This window comes from Helianthus annuus, chromosome 17 (genome assembly GCF_002127325.2).
Source record: "Helianthus annuus cultivar XRQ/B chromosome 17, HanXRQr2.0-SUNRISE, whole genome shotgun sequence".
Taxonomy (NCBI): Eukaryota; Viridiplantae; Streptophyta; class Magnoliopsida; order Asterales; family Asteraceae; genus Helianthus; species Helianthus annuus.
Window position 1 is genome coordinate 20405185 of NC_035449.2, and position 17408 is coordinate 20422592.

The following is a 17408-nucleotide window of genomic DNA, read 5'->3' on the forward strand; positions in this document are numbered from 1 at the left end:
CAGCGGGTTCGGGTCATTCGAAACGGGTAGGCCAATGACCGTGGGTTACGGTTGGAGCAAAATGGAGCCCCATTATGGCATTATACTTTATGGAGGTTAAAATTATCATGCATATGGAGAATCCCACGTTCACATGTTCATTTAAAACAGTTAGCACTTTGTTTTTTTTAAGTTTAATTTGCATGCTTTCTTAGTTGTACTTCCTGCATACTAGCTAGTACTTTAGGTCCATAATTAGTATACGTGGGTATGGTAGGTTTCTATCTTTTTGTTCATATATGTATTCACCAAAACTTAATGAATGAAGGTCAATGAGTTTTAGAATGAGTGTTAATTATCTCATGTTCGTGGGTTAATTAATTCGCCTATGCTAGCTCAATCGTGGCATGTTGGGTGGTGAACGTAGACATGATTCTCTAACCGTAGTGGTGTATCTGTATCTTCGGTTAGACGTCGCAGCCCCACCGTTTTGTTTGGTGGTGAATCTGTATCCAAACGAGCCGTAGAACTATCTTTTACTTTTATTTTGAATTGAACCGGTGATTCAGGATTTTACTTCTATCAGTAATTATTTTCGATATCACATAAAAACTTGGTATTCACTAGACATTCTTTACCGCTTTTAATCCTTTGTTTAGTGCAAGTGACCAATAAAAAAAAACTCACAAGGACTTTAACCATATTAACTCCATAGACTACAGTGAAACTTATCCATCAATAATTAGCACATATAATGTACCTCATTAGCGTCCACTCATATCGACATTGAAAGTTATCGAGCTTTAGATTGGATATGGAAGTGATGAGTGCAGCCGTAGCGGTGGCGGTGGCGGTGACGGTGGCGGTATACGGGTGGAGATTCTTGAAGTGGGTTTGGTTACTTCCGAAGGCCATGGAGAAGAGCCTTAGGGGACTAGGGTGGTTCACTAGTGATAGAATCTATCACTCTCACTATCCAATCAAGTCATGCCATGTGTACAACCAATATTCTATCACTAGTGATAGAAATGTAGGAGGGGTGGAATCACTAGTGATGGGATTCCAATGTACAAGTTATAATGCACAATGTACAAGATACCATTCATTCACTCATTCACAAAACAACAAACAAGTTCAAAGTTCAACGCGTGCTCGGATCCACGCCGTGATACTTCAACGCGTTAAAAAAATGGAGGCGGCGGTGTACAAATTGCCCATCACGCGTGATGGGTGGCCGAACACGGACCACCCCGGGTCCTCTTAGAGAGCAAGGTTTGAACGGAAATCCGTACAGGTTTTTGTTCGGAGACATGAAGGAGATGGTGCAGATGACAAATGAGGCCAAACTCAAACCGATCAAACTAACCGACAGTATCCTTCCACGTGTCATGCCCTTTTACTATACTTAGGAGTGTAAACGAACCGAACGAACACGAACAAGGCTATGTTCGTGTTCGTTCGTTAAGGAAGTTTGGATGTTCGTGAACTGTTCATGAACTGTTCGCGAACACATGACGAACAGAAGTTTGTGTTCGTGTTTGTTCGTTAAGGAATTTTGGTTGTTCGTGAACATTAACCATGAACGCAAACGAACACAAACAGACACAAATGAACATTAATTTTGAAAATTAAAAAAAAATGCACCGTTAGGACCACATGGGTTATTAGTTTTACTAACTTTTAATATAATTAGTGTGCTGAAGTGTAGGAATTAGGCGGGAAAGTAAAAAAAGTGGGAAAGGTAAACAAAAAGAGAGGGAAATAATACTTATGGGGGAAAGTAAAAAAATTAATAAAACATTAAAAACTTTTAGAAAAATAAACATAATAAACCAAACACGAACAAACATTTTACCGAATGTTCACGAACACAGTCGAACGAACGAGAACTTTGTTCGTGTTCGTTCGCTAAGCTTATCGAACGAAATTTTTTGTTCGTGTTCGTTCGTTAAGCTTATCGAACGAAAATAAACGAACTTCCCACCGAACGGTTCATGAACTGTTCGCTGAACGTCCGGTTCGTTTACAGCCCTAACTATACTTGTGCAAACACTCATGGTACGTACCTGGTTTCTTTCTTTCTAACATCAGATCAAAACATCATACTAACAAAGATGTTTGAAAAAAAATAACAAAAACAAAAAGTTTTACACACATATCTAAACAATAAATATATATATACACAACACACATACATACTAGCCATCGAGCTGAGTCACGAGCCAACCACCCCTGGCTCGAGCTCGGCCTGAAAACAAAACGAGTTTTTTTTTATCGAGCTTTTTCGTGGAGTTTCGAGTGATTCTCAAGCCATGAGCTTTAGTGGAAGAGAAAAAGTGTAGTTTAGTAGTAGAATTATATTGTGTGTGAGTTACGGTTCTAAAAAAGATAAAACATCATAATATTCATAAAAGTAAAAGGAATTATAATCACTATAATAAGTTGAGTTTCATGCCGAGATTCAGCTTGTAAAATACTTACTAGTCAAGCTTTGGATATAGAACTTGAAATAAGTCGAATTCAAGCTCTTAAATTAAATGAGTCAAGTTCAACCAGTTGAGATTTAAATATAGAACTTGAAATGACTCGAATTCAAACTCTTAAATTGAATGAGTTGAGCTTTAAATATAGAACTTGAAATGAGTCGAATTCAAGCTCTTAAGCTCTTAAGTTAAATGAGTCGAGCTCAAGCTTTGTCGAGCTTGCGACTTTACGCCTCTAAATTAAGTGTTTATAAAATCGAAAGTTTCCAATTGGGCCATAATATAATTTGTTTCTACATTCTCTACAGTCGATTGGAAACTTAGCCGACCACAAGCATATATAATTAGTCTCAACAACAAATAATAGTTGTATCAAAGTATGTTTTGCAAATTATAAGTTAGATGTTGTTGAGTATATCTATCTTCTTATATCTCAGAACATATCATTATACACATACATGAACATAAGCATAAAAGAATGAATAGATAAAGCAAAGTTTTAAATGCAGGTGTATATATATAATCTTTGTTGCTATAATCTTCATTTAGGTAGCAATATATTCTTCACCTGGATGGGGCCAAAACCTATGGTGCATGTCACAAAACCTCAATTAATACGACAAATATTGGCTGACTATAATAAATTTCAAAAGCCAAAATATGGGAATCCATTAGCAAGTTTGCTTGGAAAAGGACTTGTAGATGCTAATGGAGATCAATGGGCCAAACATAGAAAGATCATCAACCCTGCATTCTATGTTGAGAAACTAAAGGTTCCATCTACGCGTTGTTTCTGTTTATTTAAAGTAATTGATAGATTGATCAAAACTGACATTTTATTTTAATTGTTTCTTGCTATAGCATATGTTACCAGCCTTTTACATTAGTTGTAGTGAGATGATCAACAAATGGGAAGGGATAACAAAAGGAGGATCTGTTGAAGTTGATGTTTATCCTCATCTCCAAACAATGACCAGTGATGTTATTTCGCGTACAGCCTTTGGTAGCAGCTATGAGGAAGGAAGAAAGATATTTGAACTTCAACACGAGCTAGCAAAGCTAGTTGTAAAAGACATGCAATCAATTTATATTCCAGGATCTCGGTAAGGAATTTTTTTCATTAATCGTATTTGCTATGTTGCACCATTTTCTTTCCAATAAAAAAGAATCGTCTAAAAGTAATAGTTAACCATGGCAAAATGGGTGGGGTGGGTTGGGGCGAAATTGCACCGGGTCGTTTTTAACAAGTATAAATTTGGTTAAGTCAAAACGGGATCTGACCAAAATGGGAACGCCTTAAAATGGTGGTTTGAGAAAGAAAAAGTATTATGGTGGCTACAGGTGATGGTGGTTGCCCAAATTGGCTCGTTGGATAATTTTAGTAGACCTAAATGACCTTACCTGATAAGTAACTTATTTCTTCAACCTAATTTGTTGAAGAATGGGTCGTAGTTGCTAATAGTATTTGATTTCACATATGTATGATTTTACAGATTTTTGCCTACGAAAAGATACAGACGAATGAGGGAGATTGACTGAGAAGTGAAGAGCACGGTAAAGAAAATTATTAATAAACGATTAAAGGAAACCACAGACAGCACTAAAGAAGATTTGTTGGGCTTATTGTTGGATTCAAACAACAAAGAAATCAAGCAAAAAGGGAATAACAAATTTGGACTTAGCATTGATGAAGTCATTGAAGAGTGCAAAGTCTTTTACTTTGGAGGACAAGAAACTACTGTAAATTTGCTTACTTGGACTATGATTTCATTGTGTCAGCACACAAATTGGCAAGATCGCGCTAGAGCCGAAGTTTTAGAAATGTTTGGAGATAGAAAACCAGATATCGACGGATTAAATCGTTTAAAAACTGTAAGGGGGCGTTTGGTTCGCGGAATGATTTGGAATTGGAATTGGAATTTGTATAGGAATTAGAATTTGAAGGAATTGGATTTGGAATTTAAACATTCCAATTGGAATTGGAAATTGTTGGAATTGGAATCTCAATTCCATTTTTGTTGTGTTTGGTTGTCAAATGAATTGGAATCCATCACCCCGGCATCAACAACCACCAGTTCGGGTCGGGAATCCATCACCCCGGCACCAACAACCACCAGCTCGGGTCGAAATGGTACGGGTCGAAACTGTTCGCGTCGAAACAGTTCGAGTCGAAGGGGTTCGATTCAAAACGGTACGGGTCGAAATGGTTCCCGTCGAAACGGTTCGATTCGAAACAGTACGGGTCGAAGCGGTTCGATTCGAAACGGTACGGGTCGAAGCGGTTCTCGTCGAAACGGTTCGTGTCAAAACGGTTCGAGTCGAAACGGTACAGGTCGAAAAGGTTCGCGTCGAAACCGTTCGCTTCGAAGCGGTACGGGTCAAAACCGTTCGCATCGAAACAGTACGGGTCGAAACGGTTCGGATCGAAACTAGTATGGGTCGAAACAGTACGGGTTGAAACGATGTGGATCGAAACGGTCGAAGATTGCAATGAATTTACTTTAATTACTTCACATATAGGAAGGATTTTGAATTCCTTTAGTTAAAGGAATTTGAAGGAATTAATGCTTAATTCCAATTCCATTTTCCATTGTCAACCAAACACATGAAGATTGGAATTGGGATTCCAATTCCATCAAATTCTTTGAACCAAACATCTTAAGAGATGGAATTCAAATTCCAATTCTCTAAATTCCATTGAATTCCTGCGAACCAAATGCCCCCTAAGTTTCTTCGGTCATCTTTTGTCGATACTTGACACCATAGATATGAACATATGAGTATCTATATTTAGATTCAATGATTTTTGTCCTTTACAAAGTGGCGTCTATTAATTATCTAACTGATAACAAGCACATAAGTAAGCTTGCTTTTATACCAATCTGAATCTTGCAGATTAATATGATCTTGCACGAGGTACTTAGGTTCTACCCGCCTGGTGTAGGCATGCCGCGGATGATTCATGAAGAAACTAAAGTAGGAAACTTAACATTACCATCCGGGTCACCCCTTATTTTGCATCTGATGCTTTTACATTACAACGCTGAAATATGGGGTGATGATGTGAACGAGTTCAACCCAGAAAGATTTGCTGAAGTCGTGTCAAATGCAACAAAGAAACAAGCATCATTTTTCCCGTTTGGAGGGGGCCCTTGTATATGCATTGGACAAAATTTCACTATGTTGGAAACAAAACTCGCACTTGTTATGATTCTAAGACGCTTCTCCTTCAAGCTTTCACCGTCATACTCGCATGCTCCACATGTCATTCTCGCCATGCAACCGCCGTTTGGTGCTCAATTGATTTTGAGTGAGCTTTGATGGTTAGTGTGGACAAAACTAATTGAATATGTGTTTCTTTTATAATTTGTATTACTGTTGATGGGTTTATTTGTAGCTTTTAGCTGCTTTTGTAAATGCACTTGTGTGATAAGTGTTGGATTTCCGTAAGTCTAGGGTCTGAAATGTAACTTGTAATATAACGGTGAGTCTGTCCGAACTTATGATATATGTCCAAGTTTATGAGGGTTCCGAATTAGGGTATGTTCCTAATCCAGGTTTATGTTGTGTTTGTTATAGTCCAGACTAAGGGTATGTAGTTCCTTTGTCCGAGTTTATGATATTGATATCTATCCGAGTTTGTTTGTTTATTGGGCTTTGGGTCTGTTTTGTATCCGGATATGTGTGTCCGGATGTGTCTTGTATATAAACCTTTATGGATAATGATAAGACGTAATTCCAACATAGACACATGACATTCTTTGAAATCATTTATTATAATAATGATACTTATACTTATTATAAGATTCTGATACATGTTTTCCATATAACACACAAGCTTTTTAAACTTAAACTAATATAGTTGTTATATCTCTTTAAATTTTTGTAGGAGGTCCTGTATTAAAAAAATAAAGTTTCATATTTTTCTTTTAAGATGGTTGTTTAACAAATAGGCAATGGGTCATGTACAAGAGAGTTAATTCGTACAAAATGTAACAAGAGAGTTTTGGTCATTGATCAATAATCAAATGGTTGAGATTAATGATGTGTTACAAAACACATCACTTTTCCCATGTATTTTGTATATTAATTTGATAGGTTTTTATTTGTTTTGTTGGTTATTTTAGGCTTGTATTTTATTAGTTTGTAGTTTGGTAGGTCCCGTTGCATAAATGGAGCTAAAACGAGTGAAATGGTCATGAAACGAGCATCTGGGAGCAAATAGTGTAGTGCAGGGAGAGGGTGCACTATCAAGTATTTCAAAATAGAATTCATCGGGATTTGAACATGAGCTTGAAATTGCTCGTGTTTTCCGGGTTAACTCGAATCACCAAAACTATATCCATTAACCAAACCATTTAATGTCAACCGGGTTTGCTATACATCGGGTTCGGGTAATTCGGGTATGATATTTTCTCTGAGTCGAGTGGCATCGGGTCGGGTTCGAGTTTCAGATAAAGTGAACACCCGTAGCTATGACCCACCTTGGCGCACACAATAAACCGCCCCTGGACACATGCCAGAAAGAAAAAAGAGAAAAAAGACAATGAATTCTTTTTTGCTCTTTTAATAAAGAGTTAGTTGCCAAAATCGTCTCAGAGGTTTGAGTATATTTGACAGTTTCATCCAAAACAACTTTTTTGTACCATATTGTTCTTCACTTTTGAGAATTTTTTGTCATTTTCATCCAAATGTCTAATTTGGGTTATATTTTATGTCAGATATTTTGTTGAAAATGGCAAAAAATCCTAAATCTCAGGGACGATTTTGACAAAGAAAAAGTTTTACGTTTGGATGATAATGACAAAAAATCTTAAAAGTGAAGAACAATATGACACAAAAAAGTTATTCTGGATGAAACTATTAAAAATAACCAAATCTCAGGGACAATTTTGGCAATTTACATTTTAATAAATTAAAAAACTATCTCTAACTCAAGTACATTTGATAACAAACGCTTTAGTAAGAATTTATCCTAGTCTATTTTAACTTTATTATAACAGAAAAAGCATGCATTTAAACAGATTTCACTTATGATACGCAAAAATACAGTCACGTTTTATATAAGCACCAAGTAGAATTTGAATGCATTTAAGGATTTAAACACAAATATGATTTCACCATAATTACTTTATAGCATGGTTAGATATATATCACCTGTGAAAAACAACAAAAAACTTTTTTTGTAATTACATAACATCAACACCACATATAAAATTATAATTGAAAAACAAGGTAAACCTAAGTTGGAAAAAAAAAACTTGCAATTTATGACAGAAAACAAATATGTAAACCTAAGTAACTATTTGTTTTCTAGTCATACAACTATTAAAAAAAATACATGTATTGGCTATTCACAGCCTTAAAACTTTTGGGCTGTAACAGGACAATCCAAAGACTGTAAACCAATTCAAGTAGCTACATGTTATAAAAAGACAGCCAAAAAATCTAAACAACTCAATATAATAACCATCAAAACCATCTCTAATTTTCAAGCCATATCTTCACGACCGCGTTTGCGAGAGCTTCCGCTTGGAGCATCGCAATTTGGATGTTGATTTTCTGACGGACGCCAAGGTTTATATTCCCGCGATTTCGGTTTATATATCTTGCGTTTCTTAACCTTGTTATTTAAAAGCGTACTTAACCCCGAAATTTTACCATTTTCCCCAATCATTTCACTAATACCGGCAAGGCCATCACAAGATAACACCTTGGCTATTGCAGCGACGGAGGCTGCAAGTACTGGAGGTAGATCTTTTCCCAGATGCGTGATCTGCACGATATAACTTCAAAAAGTCTGCTAATAAAAATAAAAATGAAATATATAATAAAAGGATATTAAAATAATCACCTTAAACAATATCGCATCCGACAATCTTTCTCTCAAACAACAAATCTGAGCAGCATCAAGAGCCGTTGACTTAAACGAAAGCCACCTGTCAGCAACAACTTCAACCGCAGTATCAGGATTAGACATAAATTCATCTTCGTGTCTTTCTTTATTACCGTCTTCAGAAACCGTCTCGTTATCATCGTTAATAGGAGCAACAGCAATTTCGGTAGCTAGCAATAACACGGAGAGCGGGCCAATAATACTGCATTTCTTGATAGCGAAACCCATATCACCAAGTGTTACCTCATCGTAAATCACCAACGGATCAACCTTCTTTTTCTTAAGGGTTACCCTAGAATTAACCGACTGACGACCCAACATAACCTTCTGCTCATTAACATCACTTATATACCTTTTCGCCCTTCCATCAAGAAATAATCTTCCGACCCTAGGATATAAACCCGCAACAATAACAGCGTTAATTATTCCCTTATCTTGAGAGTTTTCACTCAACCGAGATGAATCTTTTGGAATAAATCCATTCATACAGAGTTCACGTCGAAGTTGCTCACGCATTGCGGATAACATCCTCATACCACCAGCAGCCACAAAATATTTACGACAAAACCTGGCTTCTTGACCCCTTTCTTTGGCGTTTTTCCAGCATTCAAAAGCTGCGATTATCGCCAATTGATCACCATGGCCGCCATATACCGACGCCAGCTTCGATTTAGCGGCATTTGCTTCCGATTTACCGGCGAGTGACATTGGGAAGATGAAAGGGTCTCTAAAGTCGTTTGCACAAGCTAAAGTCAAAGCCGGGTCAAGGCAGTTCATCGATATAGCGAAAAGAAGCATCTTGATTGTTACTGGATGAACCGCGATCGAAGCGATTTTCTCACCGAACTTGGTAAGTTCTTCATTAGGTGACAAGGCTCCAACATCTTGAAGAACCGTAATTGCATTATGTATGGCTAGGGAAACAGGCGGGTCCAACGTTTTTTTCAAAAAATCTTCTATTTTGCAATCTGGGTTGAGAAGCTTCACCTGTGCGAAAAGATTAATGAATTAGTTCATAACCAAAATTTGTGAATCCTGTTGATGCATATTTGTGTGGCCGTTACTGTGCGAAAAGGCTAGATCGAGTCTGTACTGTATATGTGATTGTTAGTGTATGTTTAAACATACAGACAGATCAAACGCATGAGTGATAGCATACGATTGACAATATTAATCGTATGGGTCATAAGTTTAAACATGTCAATCACGATGCGTTTGACCGTTCCATTTGTTTAAACACACTCTAACAACCACATATACAGTACAGACTCGATCTAGCCTATTAGCACATTAACGGCCACACAAATACGCATTTAACAATTCCATCATAACACGTATTTCGATTGTTCTATTAATAATAAACTTAAACTATTGATCGTAAACAACTGAAAATGTTATAAATGAGTATTACCTGCAAACACAATTCTTCAATAGGTGTTCTCTTAATCTCGGGCTCTTGAAACTCCGCTAGTGAAGCTGCGCGAAGTTTCGAATAAAGATGATAACATATTCCGGGCTGGCACCGCCCTGCCCGTCCTTCTCGTTGCTTCGCATTCGCTTTAGAAATCCAACAAGTTTGTAACGTCGAGACTCTAATAAACGGATCATAACTTTTTTCTTTCGCTCTTCCACTATCAATTACAAAAACGACATCATCAATTGTGACGGACGTTTCCGCTACGTTCGTTGAAAGAACAATTTTCCGGCAACCATGAGGCGGTCTAACAAAAACTTTCTTTTGGTCTATGGACGGGACCATAGAATGGAGAGGCAATATCAAAAACTTGCTAGCATTGTTAAAAAAATTACTCGAGAGTAATTTATCGTTTAATTTTTGTATTTCATCCCACCCCGGAAGAAACACAAGTATAGCCCCTTCTTCGGATTCCGTACATATTTTTCTCAATAACTGTTCGATAAGGATAATATCAACTACTTCGGGATTTACATCTTTCAAATATCTATCGAGTAATCGCTTCTCCTCTTCCGTGTCTAGTTCTAATCGCTTCTCCTCTTCCGTGTCTAGTTCGGTTGAGTTTAAATGTTTTTGTAAAATCTCGGAAACTTCTTTTTGACCCGCGTGCTGAGCCCACGACAGCGCGGTTTTTCCTTCGTTATCTTGTAAGTGACAATTAGCACCGAAGGAAAGAAGCATGCAGATATCACCGACTCTTCCTTTTCTAGCTAAGACCATTAATGGTGTGACACCTGTCACCGAATGCTGATAATTACTAACGTCTAATCCTTCACCCATTGTACCAATAATGTCTAATAAGAATTCCAGCTCATCGCTTGACCAAGCTATATTAATAGCCTCATCAAGGGCACGTTTGTAATCTTCGGGTAATTCGGATTTCGCGCTAATTTTTGCATTTGAAGTGCCGACAAGAGAACGAGCGTTTGTTGACTCTGACTTAACAAGCAAAAGTACATCCTCCAGGTAGAACCTTTTCACCTAAAACACAAATGCAATAAACTCAGTATACAAACTTGAATACGTTATATATATATCGATTCAGAGTAAAGAAAACAAACTTACATCGTAGGTGAACCCCGGTACACATATGATCGGACAGCCTCCAAAGTACTGAGAAAACCGTTCAGCATCGAGTGTAGCACTCATCAATACCTTTCAGAATATGATCGGTTATGTTTTGCATTTTATAATAATCAGAAAAAAAAAAGAACCGAAACTAAAAACCTAAAAAAAATAGTGTTTGTTATATATTGATTTAAGAATTGTTAGTATTTATTAAAAAATAACATGTTTATCTATCTTTGAATATATCCATTGCCTACAAGAAATAACAAAATTAAACATAAATATTGTTACAAAAGTAAATGAATTAATAAAAACTATGGAGGAACATAAAAATAGATTAAAGTTAGGTTTATGTGAACAAAATCAATTAAATCTTGGATTATACTTTTTATTTTTGAATCTTACGCAATTTTGTTCCAAAAACCAGAAAAACCAAACTGAACCGTTGCTAAAACTGAAAAATCAAAACCGAACGGCTTTCAATAACCGAAAACTAAACCGTGCACACCCCTAAATTAAAAACTAAAAGAACAAATAAAGATATTTGTACTAACCACACGTAGATGAGGATAAATGGGAAGTATATCTCTGCAAAAAAAAGCGTAATTAAAAAAAGGTATATGATAGTGAGTTAACTTTACAAAAAGTTAAGCTTTTAAAGTAAAACACACCTAATGATTGTTAGCATAAAATCAGAGAATCGGTCCCTTTCATGAATTTCATCCTACAAAAATTCATAGAAACACATCAAATATAGCATGGATAAAGGAAAAGTAAAACAATGCGAACACCGAAACCGAATAATATTTTGATATTAGAGTAATACCACAATGATGTGAGTGATGTCAGGAAATGCATCTTTGACCGTCTTCGCTGACTTTTCTTTTCCAGCTAAAGTATTACCAGCATGTACCAAAATCCTCAACAAGACTCCATTCGTGCAAAACACAACAGATGAACGTCTTCCGCCTTTCGTGTCCAACTTTATCTAGGGTTTTTCAGCGTAAACGTTAGGTGTAATAATCGTTCATAAATATGTAAGAATGTAAAACACGTAAAACAAACTACCAATTGGAAAAATGCAAATTAAGTGTAACAAAAGAGTCACCAAATACCTTGTATCCAACACTCTGTCCAATAGCTTCACCTCTTTCACTGGCTATTCTTTCAGCAACTACAAAAAAAAAAAAAAAAAAAAAAAAGGACCTTTAAATAATCATAAAAACTAAACAAAAACGTAACTTTAGATAAAAATTTTGACAGATACCTGAAACCGCAGAGATTCTACGTGGCTGGGTGCAGACTATCTTACATTCTTCACCTTTACTCCACATATAATCCAACAAATATTGAGGCACCTGCACCAAAATTAACTTTATAAGAATATATATATATATAAATTGAAGAAAAAGTCACATACTTATAATTTTGCATTGGGGTGTAAACGAGCCGAGTGGCTCACGAGCTGCTTGAGATCGGCTCAAGAAAAAGCTCGAAACAAGCAGAGCCTTATCGAGCCCGAGCCAAGCTTGAGCCTAAAATAAAGCTCATTTATTTATCGAGCCCGAGCTCGAGCCTGGCATGTGAAGCACGTCGAGCCTTAGTGTAATAATAGTTTTTATTAATATTTAATAACATTTACCACTTATTTGAAGTTGTCTCGTAAACAAGCCGAGCCGAGCTTATTTAAGCCTGTTTACGAGCCGAACCTGAACCTAAAAATAAGCTTGTTTACGAGCCAAGCCTGAACCTAAAAATAAGCTTGTTTAGTAAAAGAGCTCAGGCCCGAGCTTCACTTATTGAGCATGTAAGCCTAAACAAGTCCATTATATTATTTTTATTTAATTTATTAATTAATAGATTATAAATATGCCAAGCTCGAGCTCGAGAAACCACCAATGAGCCGAGCTCGAGCTTTAAAAACAAACCTCGAACCGAGCCGAGCTCGAGCGCTCATAAGTTAATCGAGCTCAGGCTCGACTCGGCTCATTATGCATGGCTCGGTAATCTAATTGTGTGAAAAGGATGCCAACCTGTGTTGTCTTCCCACAACCAGTTTGGCCAGATATGAGAACTACCTGGAGAAAGGCAAATAGACACGAAATTATTTTCATTTTTATATCCAAAAAAATATAAAAAAAAACAATGTATGATACATAAACCAGATTATTAAACCTGATTGGATTCTACTGTCGATGTAATAACGTCTTTAAAGGATGCAATTGGAAGTTTCGACCTATTTTCAGTGATCTGGAAAGAGAGCATTATATGAGATCTTGAGATCGATGTTGATTATCAAAATTCAAAAGAAAGTATTTTGAAAATCTCGTAAAACAAACCTGTTTTAAGTTGCGATCCGATTGCATCCTGGCAACAAACGACTGAAACTTCTTTTCAACTTGACCCTTTGTCGTCCGAGGTTTACAGAACATATCATCATTTCTCATTGGTGTCTTATTAGCGTTTTCGCTAGATGTGACAGCAATCTTTTCATCCTCTTTGTGATCGCCAGGTGAATAAAAAGAAAAAAAGTCCTTTAAAACTGTTTTCCCCTCTTCTGAAAATGCAAAAGACATGACGGGGCTTTTTACTTCTGTATTGTCGGATTTGGTCTGGGTCCCGGGTTGGGTCCAAGCAGAGCCCCTGGGCTTGCGCTTGACCTTGGCCATGATCTTGTAAAGTGTAACGCGCCTATTAGCCCCTGCTCTAAACACGATCAGGTTCATTAGAGACTGTCCTTGAACTAACAACTAGGGCTGTAAACGAACCTAACGTTCAACGAACAGTTCGTGAACCGTTCGGCGGGGTTCGTTTAATAAATGAACGAACACGAACAAAAAATTTTGTTTGTCAAGCTAAATGAACGAACATGAAGAGAGGTTGCGTTCGTACGTTTACGTTCGTGAATGTTCGGTAATGTGTTCATTTATGTTCGGATAATTATGTCAACTGTGTTCGAACAATTATGTTAAGTGCTTATTTATTTTTTTGGTGGATTCTCCGTAATCTTTTTTTAATGAATTATGCAGATTTTATTCTAAAATGAATATATGTTTGTAGGTAGGTATTCATTTGTGTTCATAAACGTACTTTGCATTCATCGGCGCTCATTAACAGTTCATGAATACGTTCATTTCCTTAATGAACGAACACGAACACGAACAAGAAATCTCATTTGGTAAGCGTTCGTGAACAGTTTATGAACATGCTCATTCCTTAATGAACGAACAGAAACAGGGCCATGTTCGTGATCGTTCGATTCGTTTACAGCCCTACTAACAATAACAACCAAACGAGTGGCTTTCTAAGCAAAAGCTTATGTTTCCGTAAAACTTAAAAAAGGTTTTAAATATAATGTTTTAACATACATAACAAGCAATACTCACCCAGAACTTTGTGACGTCATACCCATTGCTCTCCATAACTTGTGCACCTCAGCACGTTCATAGTTTGAAATGCTGGCATCAAATGTGTACTCTGAAATCATTGAACACATAATCAGCATAAATTTTCAAACACACCATCATACAAATATGAATATGAATATAAAACACCACATGATAATCAACGTAAAACACCATTAGTGTCAGATATTCGAATATTCGATGATTATCATCTACAAAACCCGTAGATAACAGAGTGAGGATTACTAAAACACCTTATTCAAACCGGTACATAGATTACTCTAATCTAAAGGCCCACATTACTTTTTACACTTTTTAGACAAAACACACTTTGTAGCCGAAACTCACCCTATATTCTAAATCCTAACTAAACTCAGTTAAAAATAAAGACTTTTTTTAACTAATTAACATAACATGAATGATCAACATCCAAACTGAACAATTAGCATTAACTCAAATAAATAACAAGGAAAGAGCTGAAATGAAAGTGTAATATCCATCCCGTTGTGGAGATTAATGTTATACCTTTATCATTGGATTTGTGAAAGTCATCAAGTATTTGTTGAAAACGATTCCGGGTCTCATCCGAAATCCTACGGGCTTCTTGCAGTTGCTTTTTATTTTCTTTCCTTTTTTCAGCACGAGATCTTTTTTGGGGTCGAGACTCCTCCGGTAATGAGGCGGGTTCCATGGGCTTTTGTTTCCGGTGAAATCTGATCGGAAGCACGTTTGAAACCCTAGTCGGCTGGCTCTGTTGAATGAGAAACCTCACGCTAATGTGTTAAGGAGGGAAAGGAAAGGGAACTAATGAGCCCTATTTCAAGCCTATTATTCTATTGCTTTGTTATCGAGTAAAATGCTAAAATGTTCTATGGCTTTAGTTCATTTTTACCAGTTAAAAAACGCAAATTGAAAATTAATAATCTCATATTTCTGAAATTGGCTGATAATAATCTTAAGTCAGGTATTAGCCAATAATAATCCGACCTCGTCCAATTTTTTTGTAAAATAGTATGCCGTTAAAATAGCTTAACGGAGTTAAGTTTTTTTCCGAATTATAAACCGATATTTTAGGGCTTTTGATCAGAACGAGCATACGAGTCGATTGATTTAAAACTTACCTCAAAATACTGCCCCCAACCCACAAAAACGGTGCTTCAATTCAGGTGTTTAGCTTCCAATTAACAAAATTCAAGCCATTTCGAACACAATTTCGAGGTAAATTTTGTTACATACCAAACAGGAGAACACAACCCAAAAGACTAGTCTGGTGGGTGAGAGAGCCCATTTGGTATATAAACCCCACATCAGTTGCCCATACAACCGATGTGGGACAAGTCCCATACCTTGCAATGATATTAGTCCATAACAATCGACCCTCCTTAAGGGCCAACGTCCTCGTTGGTCACGGCCATGTTGGTCACGGCTGGCTCTTTCCAGGCCACCACTCCATGGGCCACCACTCCGAGCCTCGTTGGTCACGGCCACGTTGGTCACGGCTGGCTCTCTCCAGGCCACCACTCCGTGGACCACCACTCCGAGTTCTGGCTCTGATACCAATGTTACATACCAAACAGGAGAACACAACCCAAAAGACTAGTCTTTTGGGTTGTGTTCTCCTGTTTGGTATGTAACATTGAATGATAAGGATTGAAAATGTATGAACTCAAGACTGAATCAACAATGGTTGAGCTCAATTAACGTTCAGGAAGCTATGTAATTGAAATAGCTACCGAGAATCCGTTAATGGTAGTTGACAGAAGGTTTAGGAAGAACTGTTATTATTTTCCAAAAGATCCCTACACTATTACAAGTTGTCACTTTTATACTCAACTTTACAACTAACTTCCTAACTAACTTTCCAACTAACCTCTAACAACTTGTATCCAATCTGCTATCTAACTAACTTGTATTACTCAATTAGTTCGTATCAATACTCCCCTGTTAAGATGATTCTTGACCCCAAGGATCAAAGTTAGGAAATTTTTGCATTATTATTGCTGCATCTTCCCATGTAGCATTTTCTGGTCCCATATTTTTCCACTTGATTAGCCACTGAACCCCCACCCTGTTGAACCTCTTGAATGTCTTTGAATCCACCACACTCTCGGGTTCCAATACAGCAGGATTAACTCCTCCCTCCTCAATCTCTGATATAGAGCTAGATGGTGATCCATAGTATTTTTTAAGCATTGAAACGTGCACCGTAGGATGAATGGAAGATCCCTCCGGTAACTGTAGTGTATAGGCCACCTCCCCAACTTTGGATAGTATCATGTATGGACCAAAATATTTTGCTGCTAGTTTTTTATTCAACCGCTGTGCCACTGACTGCTGTCTATAAGACTGCAGCTTCAAATACACCCAATCTCCAACTGAAAAACTCCTTTCAGTCCTGTGATTGTCAGCCAATTGTTTCATACGATTTTGAGCTTGTACCAAGTTACTCTTAAGGATATTAATGACTTCTTCACGAACCATTAGACTCCTATCCACGGCTTCAATATTACTCTCACCTGGAATATAAGGTAAATGTACAGGAGGAGGTTGACCATATATGACTTCAAAAGGTGTGCACTTTATAGCAGATTGGTAAGTAGTGTTATACCAATACTCAGCTAAAGGTAACCACTTGACCCACTCATTTGGTCTTTCAAAACACATGCATCTCAAATAGTTTTCTAAACATCTATTCAACACCTCCGTTTGACCATCAGTCTGAGGGTGGTATGAACTTGACATCTTTTGTTCTACCCCCTGTAATACCAACAATTCTTTCCAGAAGTTACTGATGAAGATTTTGTCTCTATCTGATATAATTGATCTGGGAGGTCCATGCAGCCTATAGATATGATCTAGGTACAGCTGGGCAACATCTACTGCTGTAAAAGGGTGATGTAAAGCTATAAAGTGTGCCCCTTTACTTAGCCTATCTACCACCACTAGCACAGCCTCCTTACCGTTGGATTTTGGCAAGCCTTCTACAAAATCCATTGCAATATCCTCCCATACCCTTTTGGAATAGGTAAAGGCTGCAGCATACCTGGATAAGCCACCGTTTCAGACTTACATTGCTGACATGTTGTACAGTGCTTCACAAAATC

At 37.2% G+C, this 17408-nt stretch overlaps 2 protein-coding genes across 4 annotated transcripts in view; one reads left to right on the forward strand and one right to left on the reverse strand.

Annotated features, from left to right (window-relative positions):
* Positions 1-1084: 1084 nt before the first annotated feature.
* On the forward strand, positions 1085-5952 carry LOC110923823 (cytochrome P450 CYP72A219). The gene is given in 6 exon segments (XM_035986763.1): positions 1085-1380; positions 2375-2392; positions 3012-3235; positions 3324-3565; positions 3956-4334; positions 5358-5952. Coding segments are annotated over 6 exon segments (1464 nt in total). The 5' UTR covers positions 1085-1205; the 3' UTR covers positions 5784-5952.
* Positions 5953-7747: 1795 nt separating this feature from the next.
* Positions 7748-17408, reverse strand: part of LOC110926236 (DExH-box ATP-dependent RNA helicase DExH6) — an 88584-nt gene continuing 78923 nt past the window's right edge. Inside the window, exons 1-14 of one of the 3 annotated variants that reach the window (XM_022169990.2) lie at positions 14830-15104; positions 14287-14377; positions 13240-13606; positions 13076-13150; positions 12934-12978; positions 12168-12258; positions 12016-12074; positions 11727-11888; positions 11572-11624; positions 11455-11488; positions 10898-10987; positions 9770-10813; positions 8317-9345; positions 7748-8238 (exon numbers count right to left, since the gene is read on the reverse strand). In XM_022169990.2, the coding sequence (XP_022025682.1) occupies positions 7954-8238; positions 8317-9345; positions 9770-10813; positions 10898-10987; positions 11455-11488; positions 11572-11624; positions 11727-11888; positions 12016-12074; positions 12168-12258; positions 12934-12978; positions 13076-13150; positions 13240-13606; positions 14287-14377; positions 14830-14995 (3591 nt within the window). In that variant the 5' untranslated portion in view covers positions 14996-15104 and the 3' untranslated portion in view covers positions 7748-7953. Of the gene's footprint in view, positions 8239-8316; positions 9346-9769; positions 10814-10897; positions 10988-11454; positions 11489-11571; positions 11625-11726; positions 11889-12015; positions 12075-12167; positions 12259-12933; positions 12979-13075; positions 13151-13239; positions 13607-14286; positions 14378-14829; positions 15105-17408 lie in introns of those variants that run through there. The other 2 variants (XM_022169991.2, XM_022169993.2) reach the window with 2 other exon arrangements.